The sequence below is a fragment of the Gavialis gangeticus genome, unplaced genomic scaffold (assembly GCF_001723915.1).
Source record: "Gavialis gangeticus isolate Ggan-Ray unplaced genomic scaffold, GavGan_comp1, whole genome shotgun sequence".
Lineage (NCBI taxonomy): Eukaryota > Metazoa > Chordata > Crocodylia > Gavialidae > Gavialis > Gavialis gangeticus.
The window spans coordinates 146825396-146847162 of record NW_017728992.1 but is presented as its reverse complement, the minus strand read 5'-3'; the positions used below and the strand labels follow the sequence as shown (position 1 = coordinate 146847162).

At 43.0% G+C, this 21767-nt stretch overlaps 2 protein-coding genes across 3 annotated transcripts in view; both read right to left on the bottom strand.

The window, feature by feature from the left end:
- LOC109304996 (carbonic anhydrase 13-like) overlaps positions 1 to 2809 on the bottom strand; it is a 32577-nt gene extending 29768 nt beyond the window's left edge. Inside the window, exon 1 of one of the 2 annotated variants that reach the window (XM_019527870.1) lies at positions 2703 to 2809. In XM_019527870.1, the coding sequence (XP_019383415.1) occupies positions 2703 to 2733 (31 nt within the window). In that variant the 5' untranslated portion in view covers positions 2734 to 2809. The remainder of the gene's footprint in view (positions 1 to 2702) is intronic. The other variant, XM_019527868.1, reaches the window with a different exon arrangement.
- Positions 2810 to 12437: 9628 nt separating this feature from the next.
- On the bottom strand, positions 12438 to 21070 carry E2F5 (E2F transcription factor 5). Its single transcript, XM_019527867.1, has 7 exons — positions 20960 to 21070; positions 18143 to 18184; positions 17330 to 17394; positions 15744 to 16011; positions 14634 to 14834; positions 14170 to 14214; positions 12438 to 13168 (listed from the first exon to the last, which is right to left on the bottom strand). Exons 1-7 carry the CDS (start codon positions 20982 to 20984, stop codon positions 13059 to 13061), a joined length of 756 nt encoding a protein of 251 aa, XP_019383412.1. The 5' UTR covers positions 20985 to 21070; the 3' UTR covers positions 12438 to 13058.
- Positions 21071 to 21767: the final 697 nt, after the last annotated feature.

The following is a 21767-nucleotide window of genomic DNA, read 5'->3' as shown; positions in this document are numbered from 1 at the left end:
CTTGGATTCATGTAAATATGGTTTGTGGCAAACAATCTGTGACGACCCTTCTATCCAGTTAGAGCGGTAAATCTGTGTACCTATCCACCTACATACATGCAAGGACAAGTACACAAATGCATACTGGATATTATGTTAAAAAAGTCGTTTGCTCACTCACCGTTGGGGAGAAGAGAGCTTTTCCAGGCAGGTATTAGCACCCACACCATTAATTTGTGAAGAATATAAGCTTTCACCCAGAACAAATTCTAGTTTTGTAATGGCAAAGACAAGATTAAAAATGTAAACTGAATATAGACCAATTCTTCCTAAATTCATAGCGAATTAGGCTTCTTAGGTGCTGTGCAAACAAAAATTTTGCCAAGCAGCAGCAGAGTGAAATGAAGAAAGACTGGCCAGAATTGGTCCTACAGACTAGTCAATAGGAGCTATTCAGAAACATGCAGGGGATTGAAACTGTCAAGACATTAACTTCCGACTTCTGCTGTTTGGCAAAATTCTTAGCTGGAGAAGATACAGGCAGGTGAGCAATTCATAAAAGGAGAAAGAACTTAAAAAAAAATGTGGAGGAGTAAAGAAGTAGACCTCTCTCCCTCCCTCCCCTCAGCCCACCCAACCCCCAAGAAAAGGGATGGGCTTGTGAAGATCTGTCTGCTTAGCAACCACTGGAGGCCCTCAAAAGGGGAGAAGAGAATATGTGGATGGGGCTAAAGAGGTGTGTTAAGTTTCAAATTTATCAGTCACTCAGCAGAGCCTGAGATGAGAGATGGGCCCCAAGCTGGATCCTGGAACAGCAGCCTGATAGAAATCCAAACCTCCTCCCCTTTCCCAGAAGTTGGGGATGGAAGGTAGGCTTCTTATCTTGGCTTTGCAGGAGGGACCCAGCACACTTGTTTTTCAGGTTTGGTCTTCCAGCTAGAAAGCATTATGTATTATTAAAATAGTCTATTCATAATGAGGAGAGGGGAAGAATACACTCTATACAACAAGAGATTTTTTTTAAAACCTCATCATTTCATCATCACCAAATTTCAGCATTTTTAAAGACACTCTTTTAAGCACAAACAGAAAGCAGCACTGGAGGAAGGAAGCAACTTTCATGGCTATTCCTCTTGACTCATAAAAACACATTAATTATTATGTTTATACACCCAAGTTCCCATTTTTTTTTTTTACCTACTGTGTTCTAGTTTCCAATGAGAAATGTTCTGTTTATAATGTTGTTAAATTGTTTATGTAATCTTTGCAGTCTCTAACAACTCCCTCAAAATGAATGCAGGCGTTCTCCATTTGTTAATACTTATATCAAATCAGGGATACATCCACTGGTGGGAATGGAGTTGTCAGTGCAAAATAAACAAGAGGGGAAATTCATCCCCCAAGAAGACTGAGAAACATTTAAATAACTAAAGTCAAACTGCCGCTCTTAGCTACACAGCTCTAAACACAGAATAACTCTCCAGACTTCAGTGGGAATACCTGGATTCACATGTGGTTGACAGAGTGCAGAACCGAGTCAATAAGAAACTGCTTACATACAACAATGATGACGAGCTTAATAATTAAGAAATACTCCTAATATCCAGTCTCAGGTGCAGCGTCAGCCTAACAGCCTGAACAATTTTCTAAGGACAACTGAGTCAGTCAACCAATACCCAGCAAATCCCTCTCACAGATCACAGTCTGTGCAAAACTAAACCCTCCAACACTCATTGTTTTCTGCCATTATCGCTACAGAACGGGCTCAGTTAGCCCATGGCACGGTCTCAGCTCTGACTAAACTGGCTTTCTGAACAAGCTCAGAGGATGCTGAAGTCAAGGTAGGCAGACAAGGTTCTTTGGGTAAATCTAATATCTTTTATTAGACCAAGTTGGTTCAATAAAAGACATTGGATTTACCCAAAGAACTTCATCTGCCTATGTCCCTAGACCAACATGGCTACAGCTTACACCCCTGAAATCCAAGGAGGAATCTCAAAGCCAAGAGCTCAAGCTACACATCCCCTGTTTCTGCCCCTGCCTTCACCCTCTAGCTGCTGAACGGGGCACCTTCTCTGACAGACCAAACTGTCCCCGTCACCGCATCACCGAACCAGCAAGGTCCTTTGGGAAATTTAAAGAACAGCCCCTGCTTGCCCTGAGCCCGCAGGCTGCTGGGCTCCTCTCAGGGATGGCAGCTCTGGGGGCAGGACTGGTCTGCTCTGGGGCAGGCAGCACATTTGGACTTTTCTGGGTGCAGAGGCACTTTTACAGTGGGGACAGACACACAGGTGTGCATCTCAGTTGCTCAGTCTAGACAGGCACCTGCCTGACTTCAGACAGAGGCACAGCCCGACAGGTGGACTGGCAAAGGGGAAAGAGCCGGTAGATAAGCCCAGAGCTGGCACCACTTTCACCAACCCGCCTCCCTCTGAGGGGAAATCATATTCCGGGGAGGCCCTGGCATGCAGCTCGCCCAGGCAGGGGGCAGAGCCCAGGCTCCCCTTGGCCCCGAGGGCGGATGCAGGGGAAGGTGGTTTGGATAGGGAGGGGGCTGGGCGAGGTGGCCTCTGGGGGTCCCTCCCAGCCCTGGTCCTCGCCGCCACCTCGGACTTGTCCCTGCTCTTTCCTGCCTGCAGAAACCCCGCTCCTTGAGCGAGCCCGAGAGATCCCAGGAGCCCCCGCCCGCGGCCCTAGCGATGCTCCTGCCGGGGAGCCCTCACCGTTGTGCTCGTCGTATCCCCAGTGCAGCATGGCCACGGCTAGGGCAGCAAGGGCTGATCCGCGCTCGCCGCGCCGGGCCGCGCCGGGCGGCTTTGAAGAGGTGGGAGATGCCGCCCCCTCCCCGGCGCCCCGCCCCTTCCAGCCGGGGGTGGGGCAGGCACGCGGGGGGCCCCCTGCCCCCAGCGATGCTCTGAAGCGTGCGGCGGCATTCGCGCCTCCGCCTGCCCCTCCCCCCCGTGCTCCTCGTCCCCAGGGGAGCTCCTCCGCGGGGGACCCCTCTTTGCGGGGCTCTGGGCGCTTGTGCCCCCCGCGAGCGCCCTTGCAAATCTCAAGTAAAAGGGTTTGAGCAACTGGCGGAATTTGACGCCCTCACACCAGACAAGAAAATCGTTGAGCGTTCAAACAGCAGGACGCCGGCCTCAAAACTGTCATTGCACTGCCCTAAAAACAACGCCGGCCCACCCTCAGACCTCAAAGGCTGCATACGTGTCATTTGCTCACCTACCATAACCATTCACAGATGCTGTCTGAAAGCCTGGACCTAAACATGTCTTATTATTGCAAACTCTTTTTGCACACTTTTCCATAGCTTCCTTGTTATGGCTCTTGTTTATCTATTGATTCACTGCAAAGAGGTCGCTTGAAGATGATCTCCCTGTAAAGATAGTATTGAAGATTCATGGTTTACACTTGGCATGGAGATGAAATATATTCCCAAACAAGGACATCATGAAAAGCAAAGAAAATAAAAGTTACTGCTAAATATTGGACAATTCAGTTCAGGAGATATGCAACATTTAAAACAAAAAGCTAAATTTTCCAATATTCCTTGTGAAGCCTATAATTTTGCATAAAAAGAATAGACTGAAAAATATGAACACCATGTTACATGCAGTTTTTAAAAACTCTATTCTAGACTACTAATGTAGACAGAAAATTCTCGAACTGCTGCCCTGACTCAAAGTAATCTCAAAGACAAAAAGTTTTTCTCTAATCGGTTTCAATGGTAGTAAAACAAAGAGTTACTTCCAAAGGTAGGAAAACATTTTCAAATAAAACAGAGCCGTCCAAGTTGATGGTGCCTCATCAAGTTACTCATTTTGGCTCCTGACTGCAAAAACTCAAATGTGTATTTAACTGTATATGATCCGCTCACTGCACCTAACATAAGTACACTTCTAGGTTTTTATTCAATTGCTCTGTCTTGGACAGTTTAAAAAAGAATATTCTATTCTGTCATGCATCAGGAAAATTGTAGTTCTTATCCAATGAACAGCTTTTGTGATAATAAAAAGCATTCACTTTTAGCACAAAAAAACCTCTTTGATATTATTACTCATCTTCTTTAAGTCCCTTCATAGGGATTAAAATCTTGCACTCTGGAAAACATTTATTCATCCTTTTCCTATATACCATTTGTAAATGATTTGCATATTAGGTGGATTTCCACCGCGACGTAGAAGAAAGGCGCATTCTTTAATGAGTATAAAACTATGCTTAATTTCTTTGCCTACTAAATAATTACATATTTCAATTAATATCAATTCAGAAATGAAACATGCCTTGATTTTTATTTTTTCAGATCTCAAAAATTAAGTAGAAGTAATCTACCTTAGAGGGATATTATGAATCTTGAGTCCTTTATCTCTTTAAGGGATTTGGGCTATAGCAAACACCTACAAAGCTGAGATGGGTAGATACCAGTTTGCTTTCATGTACTGACCTATCTTTCAGAGTTGCATGCTTGGGTAGGATACTTGTTAAATGCATGTTTGCAGCAAAAGTGGTTAGCTGTATTAGTCTAAAGCAGGATAAAAAAGTCCATTAAGAGCTTTGAGAACACGTTCCTTAGTTTTCAAAAAAACCTCCAAAACCAAAAAGCAACCCCACCCCACCAACTCATTTTTATAAAAAATATGCCGGGTGTACAAGCCTTGCTAATTGCTAACTACAGCACAACTACTTTTAATAAAAAAAGGTAACAGAAAAGTCATGCTAAATACAACGTTGGCAAAAGTCAGCACACTCCATTTACACTGAACTATGTATAAAAAATGCATGGTTACAGAACAGCATCCTTCCTAAAGAAAGGGCAGCAATGAAATAAAAGAAGTTACCCAAATGCGAGAAAGAATCAGTGGGCACAGCTCTTCCTACGGGTTTGAACTCCACAGGGCACAAGGAGGGTGGGATAATCCCAGCCAACACCTCTAAGTGCTAATTGCCATGCAACCGTGGAAGAGTGATGCTGTAGCCGGAAAACACGCGAGAGGCAAGAGTTTCGTAGGGTGATATCATCTATTGGACCAACTATGTAGCTGGGGTAAGGTTAGACAAGCTTTCGCATGCAAGACATTCTTCCTCGGGTCTCAGCATTAATGACATACAAACAATGAGGGGCAGATTGCAAAACCACGGAGGCCGAGTGCGGAGGGCAACACTGCCATCTCGGGTTTGCTTCTGGCATTGCATACGGATCCCTTTTTATCATCTCCCGGACTAGGGGCTCTGCTCCTTGCTCTCTCTCCGGCACCAGACACACGAGGTTACCCTGGTGTGATGATCAGCAGGGATCCTGGTTTTCTCCGATAAAAACAAAATCTCCAATTTTCAGATTAAAACAAGTAACACAAAATCCACGTTTTCCCGTGATTTAAATGAAACACCACTATTTATAGTTGCCCTCCCATCTCTCTCTCTCGATAGACGGACAGACATGGGGGGGGGCGCATTTCATTTTAATCACGGAAAACTGGATTTTGGGTTACTTGTTTTAATCCGAAAATGTGGGGGGTTTTTTAATCAGAGAAAACCAGGATCCCCGGTGATCAGTGTTAACATCAGTGTAAATACAAAAGAGCACACACGACAAAGCCCTGCCCTGGGGTAACTCACCCCGGCTCAGTTCAGGATGGGAAAACTCCAGGGTTATCCTATCCGGCATAAATCCGCGCCAGCCTAAAAGCTATGTATCTGTATTTTATCCCAGGGATAACCATTTGCTCCGGGGAAGCAGTCCATTACAATTCACTCCGGTTGTAACGCCCACCTCCCCCAACCACACACTGCTTTAAAGACTCCTGACAGCAGGTATCACTATTCTCGTTACATCGGGGCATCGCGTTGCCCCCAGCAGCCTTCTTTAATGAACTTTACACCCGAGCCCAGGGCAGCGCAAGGTCACAGACCTGCCCCATCACTCCCACCACCAGGGGCAGTGCGGGGTTCTCAGCCTTTTTTGATCTGGAAGCAGCCGCAAATAACCCGGAGAGGGGCGGCATCTCCATTCTTGGAGGGTTTTAAGGCCCGGGTAGACAGAGCCTTGGCTGGGATGATCTAGCTGGGGCTGGTCCTGCTTGGGCAGCGGGCCGGGCCAGGTGCCCTCCTGAGGTCCCTCCCAACCCTCGTTTTCTGTGAGTCTCTGCTGACCAGAGCGATGGCAGAGCTGGGGGAGGCCCCGGCGGGCAGAGCGTTTCTGCCGCTGCGGATTCCCGTTTGAAATCTGGGGGTTTCCCCCGGGGTGCAGGAGCCGCTACTGCCGGCGGGGATGGGGACACCCTACCCAGCCCGCGGAGCTCCAATGTCACATTACATCACTCGCCCCGCCCCTCGCCGTTCTAGAACCCGCTCTCGCCCAATCATCGCCGGACGCCTCAGAGCTCCGCCCAAACGCTCCCGTGGAGTCACCGCCGGGGTGTCCCGGAGGGGGGCGGGGATTCCCGGCCGCGCTTCTGTGACGCAGCGTTCGCTCCGCTGCACGTGCGCCGGGTGAGGCCTCCTCTCCCAGCTGCGGCCTCCGGAGCAGTTCCGCCGCTCTCTCGGGTCAGGGCCCGGCGGGACGCAGCGGTCTCCCCGCTAGGCGATGGGCAAGAGCAGGGCGAAGGTGCCGCGGCTGCAGAGCGTGTTCCAGGTGGCCAGTAGCAAACTCCGCAAGGCCAAGGCCAAGCGCGTCACCATGGGCCTGAAGAAGGTGAGTGCGGGACGGGCGGGGCGGAGCAGGGCGCAGGCGCAGCCCAAGACGGGGGGAAGGGGTCTCCGCGACATTTCTTCGGGTAAAGGGAAACCAAGGGTGCAGGGGACCTGCCTGGGAAGTGCTGCCGGTCCCCACCCAGGAGCGAATCAAGGACAGCCAGAGGTGCTGCAAGTACGGGGCCAGGGCAGAACTGATCCAGGCCAAGATGTTCCAGCTAGGAAGGTATTCATTCAGCCCTAGCGCTTGCCACTTCACCACACAAGGGCTGTCACGGGCATGAGAAGTTAAAAGATGGTCCCCCCCTTATGTGGGATCGCACTGATCTCTGCACTAGTGGGAACACACCTGGAGGACTGCTTCTGGTTCTGGGTGCTGCTCTTCAACAAGGCCGTGGAAAAACTAGAGAGGGTCCAAAGAGCCACCTGTATGATCAGGGACTTGCAAGACAAGCCATAGGAGGAGAGGCTGAGGGACTTGGGCGTCTTCAGCCTACTGAAGAGAAGGCTGAGAGTGGACTTAGTAGCGGCTTACTGCTATATTGGGGGAGTATGTCAAGACCCCCTGGGGAAGACAAAGAGCAACACATACAAACTCCTGGAAGGCTGCTTCAGGCTCGATTCCAGGGAAAACCCTTTCACAGTTAGGGTGTCCAGATTGTGAAACACTCCTTCCAGAGGTGGTGCAATCACCTACCCTGGACATCTTCAAAAGGAGACTAGACAGTCATCTCACTGGGGTCACTTGACCCTAGTTGTCTTTTCCTGCATAGTGCAGGGGACCTGGACTCTTTTAGCCCCCAACAGTCCAAGAATCTACTATGCTGTGAAGGTACTACTAGATTGAGAAGAAGTTCAGAGTTGCACTACCAGGAGCGTTCAGACAGATTTTGGTTCAGGAAAGAGCTGCTGCTCTGGGCACAGGGTGACATTTCTTCATCCCATTTTATCATTTGAAGGGCACAAGGGTTTGGGCCTGGCCTCCATCCCGAGAAGAATCACATTACTCGTGGAGGGGAAGCCCTATGCTCTGATGAACTGCAGTATTTGTTACCTTAAGCAGGAAGAAGTTTCCACACAAGAGCAGGATTGCGAAGTCTTACCTACATGAAGATAGGCATATGCCTGCCAGGACTTCATGCTGCTTCTCCTAAATTGATTGCCATTGATCAGAAAGTGGCCTTAGACCAAGCTATGGCAGCACTGCATGCCTCTGGGTGGTGAGGCCCAGTTCAAGCAGTTCCCATTGTAAAGCTACACAGATCTTGCATTGAAGGCAGCGCGTTATGTCTCCTCAGTGACTGTGTTTTCACAAAGTATGCGTTTCCCTGTACTGCATGATCTGCTATAGAATTACAGACTGCTAAACAGGAAAGGTAGGAGCAGAGAAAAAAATTAGGAATTTCTATCGTTTCCAGTGTAGGTACTCTAGCTGCTAAATCAGTGTGCCCCAACCCCCACTTCCTTCCACTCCCCTCCCCTCCCCCCCAACTTACCTTCTTCAGCAGTTTTGGCTCCAGAGATTCCAGGACAGTCAGTGGCAGGGGCCCTAGCCCAGCCCAGCCAGATAAAAGCATTGGCTTAGTTGGTCAGGGCTGGAGCCAGAGCTGAAGGTAAGGGTAGCAGACAGTAGAGGTGGGAGGGGGCAGGCATTAAGAATCACTGCTTTCCTGAAGGTTTTTTCTGCCTAGCTCCATATGGTGTCCATCTACATTGTATCAAAGTATCCTATAAGTCATTAGCTGATTCCATCCTTGCAATATTCCTGCCAGGCAGATAGTACCATTTTAGGTTTACAATGGGGAACTTAATCACGAGCTATATGGGGTGTGTTGGGAACAGAAGGTCCTTACTGGGGTCACCTGCAAATCATGGTGGGTATTGCTTCTCTATTTTAGTCACTATTGCCCCCCCATGCTTCAGCTGTCACTTACCACATTGCCAATTTCCTTGTTGGGCAGTGCCACCGATGACAGGAAATAGTGGTGGTCATAGCAGCTGAAGTACTGGCGGGGGGAGGATGGGATGGGGACTCAAGAGCATGTGATGGGGCTTAAACCCACCCAGCTTGGGAAATGCTAGATAACAATGAATGTAGTGCAACAGAGACAATGTTTCTGAGGAAACCAGAGTCACTAGAAGTAAGCTCACCCAGTGGACAGGTTGAACATAAGCACAAGTATGAAATTCATGCACCCAGAGTGAAAATCATCCATGATACTGGCCTCTGAAATTAATAATCAAAGATTATGCCTAGTGACGCATCAGAAGAAAGCCTTTATTCAGAAATACCTACAGGTGGAGCCAGATCCCATTTAATATAGTACATGTGTGTATTCTTAGAAACTGTTTTGAAGTAGGCCTTTGTGGTTGGAAAGAGAGGAGCTCGTTAGTGTAAACTTTAATCGTTCCAATTTAGAACTGTATTTTTTAATACATAGTGTTTTAGTGAATCTTTTTACAATTAAATATTACACCAAAATACTCAGAGCTGATTTTTAGGAGATCAAAAAATAGGGAACTTATTTTACAAACTACAAAGAAAATTGACTTTTTGAACAACTTTGATATAAGCACATACTCTAGTGGAGTGGTTCTCAACATTTTTTTAATTTAAGGCACCCCTCCGTAAGTTTTGAGAGCTGAGTGGCAACTAGTTTTAAAAAAAACTTTGTATATTACTGTGCATACCTCTTTGGCAGATGGGTCAGGCTGTGGGGGTGGAGGGCAGCTAAGTAGGGATAAGCCTAAGCATGCATGTACCATATTTACCCAAATCCAGGATGGATTTGAATTTAAGAACCCCCCATAATTAATTCTATACATAGAACGTTATTGGGGGGTCATCTTAATTGTCCCCCCACTGCTGTGGTAGGGAAAGCAGTGGCAGGGGGAGTGAGGGGCCAGATCCCTGCCCCTTGCTCCCACCCATGCCTGTGCCTGCTCCCATGCCACTTGCTTCTCTACCAACCTCCCTCTCACCCTGTGCCATTTCCTGCCCCCTCCATCCCCTGCTGCTTACCTTTGGCAGCAGTAGCAGTGGCCCTAGCCCAGCCCACCCAGGTAGAAACAGCAGTGGGAGCTCTAGATCCTGTTGGTCAGGGCTGGAGCCAGCGATAAAGGTAAGGGAGAGAGAGACATTGAGAATCACTGCTCTAAGTGAATATTTTTCTGTCTAGATACTAATGGTGTCTGTCTACATTTTATCTAAAAATATCATAATTCATTAACTGCTTCTTTCTTTGTAATATTCTTCTGGGGTAGCACAGTATCCTTTTACACTTACAGTGGGAAACTTAGCCATGAGATAGATAGGGCAAGCCCTGAAAGTCCAGAACACAATTCTTAAGCCACAGTCCAGCACAGTGTGCACAAAGCCATTCCCAGCCCTGTTTCATTTTGTCAGCCTCAGTCACTATCTCCACAACAGGAGTTGTTTTACAGTGCAGGCATCCAATAAAAGCAAGTAAATGGAAGTGTTTATATATCCATTTTCTTGAATAGAGGCAACCCATCACTAAATGCCGTGCAATTCTTAATTCACTTACAATGGTGGTTCCAATATGAATGTCCAGATTTAGTAAGGGATGGGAAATGCAAGAAGTGAGTGTGTTCCCGAGGCGATACTGTACTTGTCTGTTAAACAGGTAGTTTCATTTAAGATCCCTGTCAAAACTTAACAGCCTATGAAGCAATCGGAGTTGACAGGTAAAGGCCCAATGTGTGACACTGAAGACAATCTAGATTAAAAGATTTCAAGTTGGTATGGCAATTTACATAATTATATTTACCAACAAATTGGCTAAGAAACCTTCCTGGAACCAGGTGTTTCTCTATGGTGGCTAAAATCAACTGAAGGTGACAGTTTGAAACAATTTGTCACACGTTCTATTTCTAGAAAAAAAAATTTTTTTCCTCTTAAAGTCAACTTGGCAATATAAAACAGACTTTGTCAGCCTGTTGCTAGAGACCCATTTGTATTAGTGTTCTATTAAAAACTAGCCACCAGACAACTTCAAGGTAAAAAGACTTTCAACCTTTTTCTGTGCCTGACCTGGACAAAAAGAACTGTTCCAAACAGGAGACTTACCACACCTTCAGCTCCCCTGTGAAATATGAATTTTCACTTCTACCTATGAGAACTTTTACAATCTCTGCTTTCTCATACGCCTGATGAAGGGTGAGTCTGCCCGAAAGCTTGCAAATATCTTATTGGTCTAAAAAAAGGTATCACCTCTTCCACAAATGTTGATTCCATTTACTCTGTCGAGCAGTTAAAGCAGAATTTTAAGAATCAGCAAGCAGCTTCGGAAGTCAGGCTATGCATAGCCATTTTTAATTCCTATATAGGTATCACGTACAGTGGACTATGTTAAATGCATATCTTCGAGACAAAAATAAAAGGCTAAGTCACCCAAACAATGTAAATAATGTCCTAACCACAGGAATGCAGTATGCAAAAAGCTCTTGACACCTTATTCTGGCTGCCTTGTTACTCAGAGAATCCTATGCCTCTAATAGCAGACTTGAAGTTGACAGGACCTAGTTCAGTTCTGATACTGGGAGCTTTGGGACGGGCAACTGCTATGCAATTGTGGAAGACAGCATGGTTAAAATGTTCCTATACAGATAGCACATGTTCATTTAATGTAAAATTGAGATTGGCATTGTGTTATGAATTATGCATTTATATACACATGTAAGCAGAGTACATTCTAGCTTCATATTAGACTAATAAAATTATGTCAGTGGCTTAACTCAATTAAACTTCTCTTTTTCTTCTCTAAAGATAAACATTGTGAATGATGAAAAAACTAGCATGGTAGACAAAGCATTTACTGAAGTACAGAAAGAAGTCAAGCAACTATCAAAAGGAATTTCAGCAGAATCTCAAAAGGGACATCTGGTAAGAGTTATAAAAGTGCTCTTAGTGCTCACTGCCAATAAGACATTAATAGCATCCTCAGTTGAAAAGAGTGAAAGAATTTAATATTTTTAGCTCATCACTGAAAAAAGTGGTTGTGACTCAGTGCAATGCTGTCAAGTCTGCAGGTGATAACCTGAAATGTAAATTACTTTATTCCTTTCAACTAAATGTTAACATTGAAATCTATTAACAGAGTCTCAAAAAGATGCAAATCCCACTTCTATCCATTCAGATTCCCCTGAAAGGAAAACACATTTTGAAATTTGGTATTTCTGTGTCTAGAGCTTTCATAGGACTCCAATAATTGGTCTTCTTGGTACAAGACAGATAATACAGTACTCTATGCAGAAGAATGTACCTTCACCATTTTAGGATTGTGTAGACCCAGGATTTTGAAAAATGGGGTGCAGAGTTGGGGGCTTGGGGGATGGGACCAAGAGCCAAGACTACAGCTCTCAGTGGCAGAAAGCTTACTATGCGTTCAATAGATAGTTAAAGAGGGGTGCAACCCTGTGTCAGACTGGAGTTCCTCTAAAATTAAGTCTGTTTTCATTAAGTCCATTATGTTTTGGCCACTGGTCCAGCAAGTCTTTTATTCTTCAAAAGTGAATAAATTATAGCATACGTTTCATAACCTGTTGTCTACACATACAAATATTCTAGCTTTCTTTCAGCAGTGAAATTAAGATGTTTTATACTTATACTTTTTCAGGTTTCTAAACCCCTGGAAAGTGAACCAGCCAACGTGGATGCTGCTACAGACTTATTATCACAGTTGTAATGCACAATGGCAGAGCTACAAATTTCAAAGCCAAATGAAATGATGAAAACTACTAGATTCTTTGTACAGTTTTATTAAAAAAATCTTGTTAATATACAAGCATCAGCACACTTTAATACAAACTACAAACAGACCTTTCCTATCATCTAGGAAAGTGGAATGTCAGAAGTCAATGTGAGAAACTTAAAGTGCTAAAACAGAAGGCACTTCACAAAATTGGTTCACTGAAACAATTTAGCATAACCATGTTACTGTCCTTCACCTTATAGTTTGGCAGTGAAAGCTTTAAAATTGTTTGAAAAAGGTTTTAAAAAAATACAAAAAGCTTCTTGGCAGTAAAGCTTCATACACAATGCTTTTACCTGTAAGTAACAAGTCTGGGTCATTACAAAAAAAAACTGCTATAAAATGGTTTTCACTTTCAGAAAAAAAGAAAAAGCAAGGGACCTTGGGATCTTAAATCAAATTACCTGAAATTCATTATAATGAAAAAGCCCTTTCTTCTAGTTTTTGTACGTAAAAAGTTTTGTGAAGTAGTTGAGGAAGCAAAAGGAAACACACTCCCAAAGTCGATGAACTAAGAATTTATACATTCATTATTTTAAATACTTAGGTTATGAAGAAGTCTAGAATGTTACATAGTTAGAGGTAGATATGACAGTCTGGTTGATACCAAATCTAATAATTTAGTATCTGCACATCAAAAAGATCACAGACTCCTTCATTATCATCCAGGTTAAAGTTGTAGTCATCTCCAGGAGTGGGAGAGAGTCGTAAGAGAGGAAAAACTGTAAAAACAAGAACCATTTAGATAGTTAATAAGCTTTATTATAGTAAAAATTTCCCTGAAAGTCAGTTTTGAAGTCCAGTGATACTAGATGAGATATTAAAGAGGGATTTGGAAGTATCAGGCAATGTAAGACACCAATGCAACTGCACCAACATAAGATTAAAGAAAAAAATTGAGAATAGGTAGGTGCAGTTCATTACATTTCAAATGGATCTGCCAGCAATGTTACCTGGACTGGAGCCAATGCGGTATAATGGAGATTTCAGTTCCCTCGGCTGCAGCAAAGCAACTATTAAGCAGCATTTGTGGTTGATACTAGTGATCTATTGTACTTCTATGCCCCCCTATTGTTATAGCATCTGTGCACCTCACCTTCTCCTATATATTTATACTAAAAGGTAAAAGTAATACTATTATATCCACTTAACAGATGGGGGAACAGAGGCAGAGACAGACTAAAGTCTTGCCCAAACTCACACAAAAATCTAATGAGTTCAAACCCACCATATTTTTCACATGCCATATGCCCCTAAGTAAGAGAGAGACTTTGTTTTGGGAAGGCAGAATGAAGAAAAAAAAAAACCTGTTCCACTCAGTTTCCTCATTTAAGAGACGCACCACATTTTGGAGGATTGATTTTTGAGGAGGGGGAGGGGACAGCAGTAGGAAGGTTCATGTGTATGTGAGGAAATGCACCGTATTTGCTCAGAGTGGCACTCAAATCAAATCACTGAATAGTTCTCTTAGTTACAGCCAGCAGGAAAAAGGGAAACAGGTGGAAGCATGGAGACTAGAACCAAGGAGGAAAGGGAAGGAGGTAGAACTGAAACAGGTCACAGTACTGCCCATCCACTTTAAATAGCAGGTATATTTAATGAAGTTTGGAATAATATTTAGATAAACATCCAACATAACAGTCCATTAATACTCAAGTATGAAATACATGCTTAAAACCTAATCCTTATTCACTGAAGCAAAATGGGAATCCTAAATGCTTACCATCTGAAGACATTAATTCGTCAATGATATCACCGCTAATAGTGCCTGTTAAACATAAACACATGTTTGTCAAAGTCAATCTAGGTTCTGTGCATTAAACAGATATTAAAATAGAGCTGTGCTCAGCAATGTTTCAGATTGGGGGAATGCTTTATTAGAGCTTAGGTCTGAGCATGGGCTGCTTCCAACCTGACCCATGCCACCAGTCACTGTTCCTCCCCGCAGTGCCACTGCTGCCTCTCTTCCCTGAAGAAACACCTCTCCCCACCCTGGCTCTACAGGCAGTAAGTTCAAACTGCTAAAGTAGAGTGTTAGGTGAGGGGATTTTTGCTGAACACTTGCAACAACGAGCTACACACCCTCCAAGCCAAAGCATGTTCTTCCTAGGAAAATTCACTGCTATTTGGTTAGGAGAAATGAAGTATAGCACTGGCAAAACAAAAAAGAAAAACAAGATATCTTACCTGTGGGCTCTTCCATCTTTGCAATGTCAAATGAGTTTGGCTTGAGAATACAATTAACGTCCAAGGGAAGCAAGGCTGGATAGTCATTTGAGCTAGCAGTATTTTGCGTTACATCTGTTACAAGACTAGTGTACAGGCCAGACTCTGGAAGGCTAGGGTAAGGATTTGCTGGAGTTGTATCACTCTGTTGCAAACTGCTTTCTAGAAAGACAAGAAATGATGCATTATTTTTTAAAAATTAGTGTAAACATGACCCATAATGCCTCCACCTTGTCCATTAGAACAGTAGTTCTCATCCTTTTTAGACCCAAGGTACTCCTCAGAAAATGCCAGCTCTTAGCCGTCACTAGTTTTTTTGACTATAGAAAAATAAAAGAGCAATTCTTCTGCTATGAAGAACTCAGAAAGACCACACCCAGGTCAGAACATTTTTGATGCTATGGATTGGTATTAGAAATCTCTAGGTTTTATCCTGTGAATTATGTTTGTACACTTCACAGTCCTAATATCACATGGCATCCTACAGCAAAGGATCTTGCAGTACTTTGGTTGAGAACTGCTGCATTAGAGCATGTCCAATATTTGCAGGCAAGTTAAATGAATCTCCCCTACTCTGCAAGATGCACATATCTCCATAGACTCTTCAGAGATTTGGTTCTGGTATCTGTGATCTGTTCCAAAACAACATTTTATTACCTCAGCATTCATGCTAAAAATGAGTGTGGATGATCTCTGTGATATTGTGGGAGAAGGCAACCACGTTTTGGAATGACAGCAAGAATTTTTTGTGATTTGTTTTATGACAAGGTTCAAGAATTTCAGCCCCACTGGAGGCTTTCCATCTTATTCAGCTACTGCTACATCCATTTGAAAAAAAAAAGTCAACTTGGGGCCCTGCTGTGCGCTAGTTCTAAGAACATTTCACAAGAATACTTCTGAGATCCTCCTGGTAAAAGACTAATTGTAAAGGAAAATCTCAGCAGCAGTCTGGCAGAGAGGCTTCTACTCTTCATCAAGACAGCGGATACATAACATTGTTGATTCATTTTCCCTCCTACCCAGTTTTCTAAGAAAGTTTATTTGAGGGGAACCCCCCACCCCTTGACTTACCTGGTGGTGTCTCTGCAACAGATGTATGTGGTAAATGCTGCCCTTGGTCAAGACCATGGTGCTTTGATGCATCTTGAGTAGCTTTGGTAGGTTTTGGGGGAGTCACTGGTGGAGCAGGTTGAGATGGGGGCTGTGCAAGGTCATCAGGTGGAGGAACTGGAAACACCACAGGCTTGGAAGAACTGGATTCTTTGTTAATAAGCAAAACGTGGATAGGTCCTGAACTGCTTTTTAGATTGATCTGGTATTTCTTTTGTCCATTTTGTCCCTTTAATGATTAAGACAGATTATTTTTTAGTTAGAAGTTCAAAGAATTGTAAGTAGCTTCATTGTTTTCTATGGCAGTTACTGCAGGCAAAAGGGTTTTTATTAAGACTGTCACTGCATCGTTGCAGTGCAATTTAATTCATACTTATCCCAGAATCACAGTAGGTTTCTCATAACAAACCAGCAGTGAAGACCTTTGGGGACTATTTACATGTAAAATAATTTCCTTTTACACTCATCTGCAAAATTGTTTTAATTGGGACTAAGTATCCTGTTATGGCTGAATCCTTTTCCCTTGATTCACTGAACACAGGACAATTAAGTCTTAATAGGGACAATTTCCTAACAGAACTGTCAACATTAAGCTTCTCTGTTAACGAGGGCTGTTTTTTCTGGTGCAGTTTAGCGAGTGCTGTGCCACTTCAGGGGATTAGACAACTTTTTTTCCCCACATTTTGAGGAGAAAAAAAAGGAAGAAATGGAAGAAACAAAAAGGGCATCATTTACAACTTAAGACTGAACTCCAAGTTTTAATGAACCTCAAGACATTCTAAAGCAATCTGCCCCCAAAGAGCCAGAACTTATACTGCAACTGGCAAATATTTCTGTTATAGAAAGAACTTGAAATTGTGTGCATCCATCCGTACTGAGGGCAGTCTCACTAGATCAGCTTTGCAGCTCATGAGGGATTTTTTATGCACTTAGAGTTTAATTACTGCACTTGGATGAGAAGCGAATCACTCATTCCTCACTTGAGTTTAAATGAGAAACTGGTCAAATGGAACTGCTTTTCTACAAGCACAATGGCAAATATTCTTTGTGCCACTTTTCCTGTCCACGTAGGCAGTGTTGAAAAGAGGGGGAAAATATTTCAATATAGAAACTGAAGATACAAAGATGACAGAAGAGAAGCGATTTGCTTTGTTGGCTTTTATCTTGCTCACCCACCAACCTGGTCAAAGCTTTGTTTCATCATGTTCTCTGCAAAATTGTTACACAGTCTCCTTAACCTCCTTGCTCTATAAAAAATCTGATTTTGGGTTTCTGAGTTCTTTGGGCCAGAAGGGGTATGAGAGCAAGGAACTTACCACAGAGGGATCAATGTTGGCAAACTTTAAAAAGGGAGACCAAGGCCATTACTCTTTGCTGTGAGGGTTGAAGCAGCATTTGGGAGTGGGTAAGAGAAGGGGAAAACTCCATATCCAGTTACATGAATCTTAATAGTCTCTCTCATGAGTGAAAAGAAAAAAATCCCTGATTGGTACAGGTATTATTCCCCCATCCTCTTAGACAAATATAAACAGGTTGTTCATACATACCATTTCAGGTATAGGAACTTCTAACTGTGTACCACAAGGTGCTTGAATTGCTAGAAGCGTGTCTCCTAGTTAAGTAGTAATTTTAAGAAAATATTAACCACACGTATAACTTTCCACATACCTGCATAGTTGTATACACTCACATAGGATACTATTCTACAGACACTTCATATACTGCACCCTTTCAAGATAAATACGAGAACAAAAGAATAAATAAATAAAATCTCATTGTGTGATCATATGACTAGGGACCTACCCATATCGCAACTGTGCGGATTTTGCAGAAATTGTGGACTTGGGCGATCTCCGTGAAATGGGGGGGAAGAAGAAGAGGGACACACAAGAACAAGACACAAAAAACCCTTACTAAAATAAAATGTTGGCTTTCCAGTGGAAGCCAGCAGTCCTCCCGGGTGTGCAGCCTGGCATGAAGGCAAGCAGGTAAGGTGGCTGCCGTCCCCACTCCTTGCTGCTGAGGGGGTTGCCTGTCGTGCAGCCCCCACCCCTCCACCAATCAGAGGCATAAGCCCATGGAAGTGGCAGCCACCCTCACAATCTTCCTGTGAAGTTGGCTGGCTGCCTTCTTGGGCTGGGTAGACTCCTCCATATGACCCCAATAATTCTGGAAGCATACCCCAAGTATCTGAGCATTAACCGACTTCCCTTTACAACCCCGACAAAATTGGATACAATAAGCCTCTTGTTCAGTTCTGAAATGAAGTACTATTAAAGGCATTATTTTTAAGACTGCAAATATGGAGTTCCTGACCAGTTAAAAACACTTTTAAGCATTTCTGCCCAATAGCAACTTACCATTGAAGCAATTACAGATGTCTTCATGAGTGACGTATGAAAACGTAACTGCTGTCAAGGAAACTTTCAAAAGGCAAACAAACTGAATTTTTCCTTAAGTACTGTGCAGCTGGTATTTGTGGCAGTTCGCAAAGGGTATTTAGTATTTCTACTTTATGCTATTTGGGCCAATATACACTACAATCTTTCTGTTAGCAGCCAGGTCACAGAGATGAACTGCGTTTGATATAGCTCTGCTAACATTAACTAGCCAGTTTGTATTGTTGAATATATATGAAGGAGAGGGGCATTTGGGGAAGGAATATTTTTGAGAGATTTAATACATCAAATATTGACATTTTTATAGGAAAAATATATATATATGCACACACACATATGCATGCTATTCCTTCACTGTTGACTTGGGATGCAGTCAGTTCTTAGCAAACTGACTCCAATGTACTTCGCACAGCTGGACTCAGCTATTGGTTTTAAAAATACATAGATTGGGGGAAAAAAAGCCATTCTTTTAAAAGTGTGTGGCTGAACTTCTGAGTGATGGCCTTTCCCACTGTTACTAGTATTGACCAAACTGGTTTCAGGTCAGCTAAAGTTCATCAGGTTAATGATCTGGGAAGTTAAGCAACCCTGACATGATAAACGTATTTGATTTTATTGAGCAGTTCCTCTTGAGCAACCATAGCATAGTGATAAGGACTTCATAACTGCTTATAGGAAAGATGGCATTTCCCACCCCCAAAGTCCCTAGTTATAGAATATGTGAAACAAAATTCGTAAGAATACTAAACACGGTCACATACTACAGGCACAAACACAACAAGCGAAACTAATTATTGGCTGTTTACATACAAGAAAAATACAGTTCCAGTGAATCTCAGAAATCTTACCTTTTCAAAAAATTAAGTAACCTGTCCTGTAAACAATAACAGAAATAAAACGCCAAAAAAATCCTACGATACTGCTAAAAAGCTTAACTTACATGTATGAATACAATGAATTTCAGTTAATTCCAAAGGCTACATTTTCTTCATTAAAAAATTGCTCTGTGGCAGGGAAGTACAAATTTTTAATATCTTCATCTTTAGGTCAAGCCAAAACTGAATTTTTCCAAAATATCTGGCATAATACAACAATGACTTATTTTTAAAAGGCCTCAAAATGATACAAAATTCATAAAAGCAAAGGACTGATTCAGAAGGGAATTTCAATGCCATCCAGAACTTGTGGTAGTGCTGATAATGCCAGTCCCATGGCCTAATGGTTAGGTCCTTTCATTAAGCCCAAGTACAGAAAGTCAAAAAGACTGGGGCTAAATTGATTCAGTCTTTGCAGGTTAGTCTAAATTGCAAAGATTGATCCAATAAGCAAATGAATAGACATTCACCTTGGATTCAGGAAATATAGCCATGTACCTGCAGTGGCTCAAGCCAGAAGCTGGGAGGGCGCTACAGCATGGCTCTCTGGCACATAGCCAGCATGGGCTGTGTATTCGCTTCCTCTTCCTGCTGCCTCCAAGGTTTCTGGAATTTGCAGTCCACAATCATAACAGCAGGAATCTGCAGGATTGCTCATTACTTCCTCTTACTGCTTCCAGGTGCCTCTGGGATTTACAGTCCACAGTTGCAGCCAGCAGTAAGTTTAGTAGGACAAGGCAGCTCTGTACTCAGGAGAAGGGAAATTTAACTCCCTCGGTCCCAGACCTCCAGCTAGGGAGCGGAGGGGTGGGGCTAGCCCTGCTCTCTGCAGCAGACAGCACAGCCCAGCCCAGCCCAGCCCAGGGCTGCAAAATGCTGGGGGGCTGTGATTTAAGTTGAACCAGAAAGGGGTCTGGGACAAGTTTCATAAGCAGTTTAACCTAAATCAGTTGAGTCTGATACTACATTCAACCAAGTTTATCTTAAATCAGTTTCAGCCACTTTGAAACTGGCTGGTGTGCACTGAAATTCTATTCTGTTAGAAGTTTAAACCAGTTTCTGATCACTTAAACCAGTGTATGTGTAACTTCTGTCCCTAGTCTAAAAGGTAAAGAACCAGGGTTAAAATCCTCACTTTGAATGAAGTGGAGAAAGGATCTGAACCCAGGTCTCTTACACCCCAATGGAGTATCACAACCTCTGGGGTCTCTCAGAAAAGGAATGGGCACCATACTTCCTCTTCCTCAGTTTTTCTGTATGGCACCTCAAGGCCTATGTGGATCTAGCCACCAAAATTATGTGGCTCAGTTTAGAAATGGCAATACTAATTTTTGAGCTTTCTAGATTTTAATTTAGCTAAAACTATGTGCTTAAATTCAACTTAAATTCATGAATAGTTTTGGGTTACCACAAGCAGCATTGCTTGGTGAATTAATCATCCATTGAAACCTCCTGCCCTCCCCAAAAAACACACGCAGTCTAAGTTAAAACTTAAAAAGGCCTATTGCAATACCCAAAATCTTGCTACCAGTTAAATATAATTTCTGTTCCCCAAAGTATATTTTCCAGTACTTTGTCTAATTCAGTTTTAAAATTTCACAAGCATGCTTGCTTTCACTTTAGACTTTTCCATGTGTTCAACAGTCTACTGGATCTTGCTATCAACTCATAACTCTCACTTCAAAAAGTGAAAAGTGAGTTACTTCCACAAGTACTGTAAAGAAAACTGAAATTCCACTCTAACTGAAAATGTACAAGTGATTCCATTTCTTTTAGAGCTGTTAAAACCCCAATGAGTCACCTAGTTCAATTTTCCTTTTCTTGTTTCCCATGAACATCATGCTTTACCATCCAGTTATTTTAATTTTATTTTGAAGGCACATCCAATAAGTGTCCAAAGGATATTGGTTGTTTGTAGAGTCATCCATTACATTTTTGATGCTTTGCTGCAGCCACAGTTTTTGCTGATCCAGCTCTTTTTCTTTTAGTTCCAGATCTTCAATTTCAGCTTCCAGATACCTCAGCCTGTCTATGACTTCTTTTGTATTGCAGCCAGCACCTACACCTCTTTAAAAGGTATAATATTATATTAATATTATATGCAACAACATAATACTTCTTTATCCATTTTCTTCTTCAGGCCTGGCAGTACTTTCTGTACCCACTCCAATTTTCCCCAAGCTGACTGTTACGGGGGGAATCTGGGGAGGGGAGAATGTATTATGTTTGGTTTTGCTTCATGTTTTGTTTTTAATAAAAAGGTAGAGCCTTTGGCTCTTCTCTCACTTTAGATCTACCACAGAACAATATTCTAATCCCATGCCCCAGATTCATTTTTCAGTTCAAGAATCTACTCTGGGACCTAGTTATACAAAGCGTTATGATCGATTATACAAATGTTAGTGAACATGAGAAATACCAGACTGACAGTCCCCCAAAAGTGAACACTGTCCAGACACAAAGGTCTGAAAAGCAGTAATATGAGCTTTCCCATGCTCCCCCCTGCCAACATGCACAAAGTACTTTAGTCTCCCTAGTCCTATCTGAAAACAAAGATTACACCTAGTAATGGGACTACTGACATTTCATGTGTCACACCCTAATCTTAACATATATTTTAAATTGCCAATTAATTGTTCATGGAAAAAGAACACCTTTTTTATTTCTTGAGCCCATGAAAACATACACAGTTCACATCTTACTTCCACTGA

Coding starts and splice junctions, on each gene's coding strand:
- E2F5 (XM_019527867.1), bottom strand. CDS start 20,984: ATGGATGACTCTACAAACAACCAAT. Junction 16,012..17,329: donor AAGTTCCTATACCTGAAATG/GTATGTATGAAC, acceptor TAATCATTAAAG/GGACAAAATGGACAAAAGAA. Junction 13,169..14,169: donor CGAATTAATGTCTTCAGATG/GTAAGCATTTAG, acceptor TTGTTTTTACAG/TTTTTCCTCTCTTACGACTC.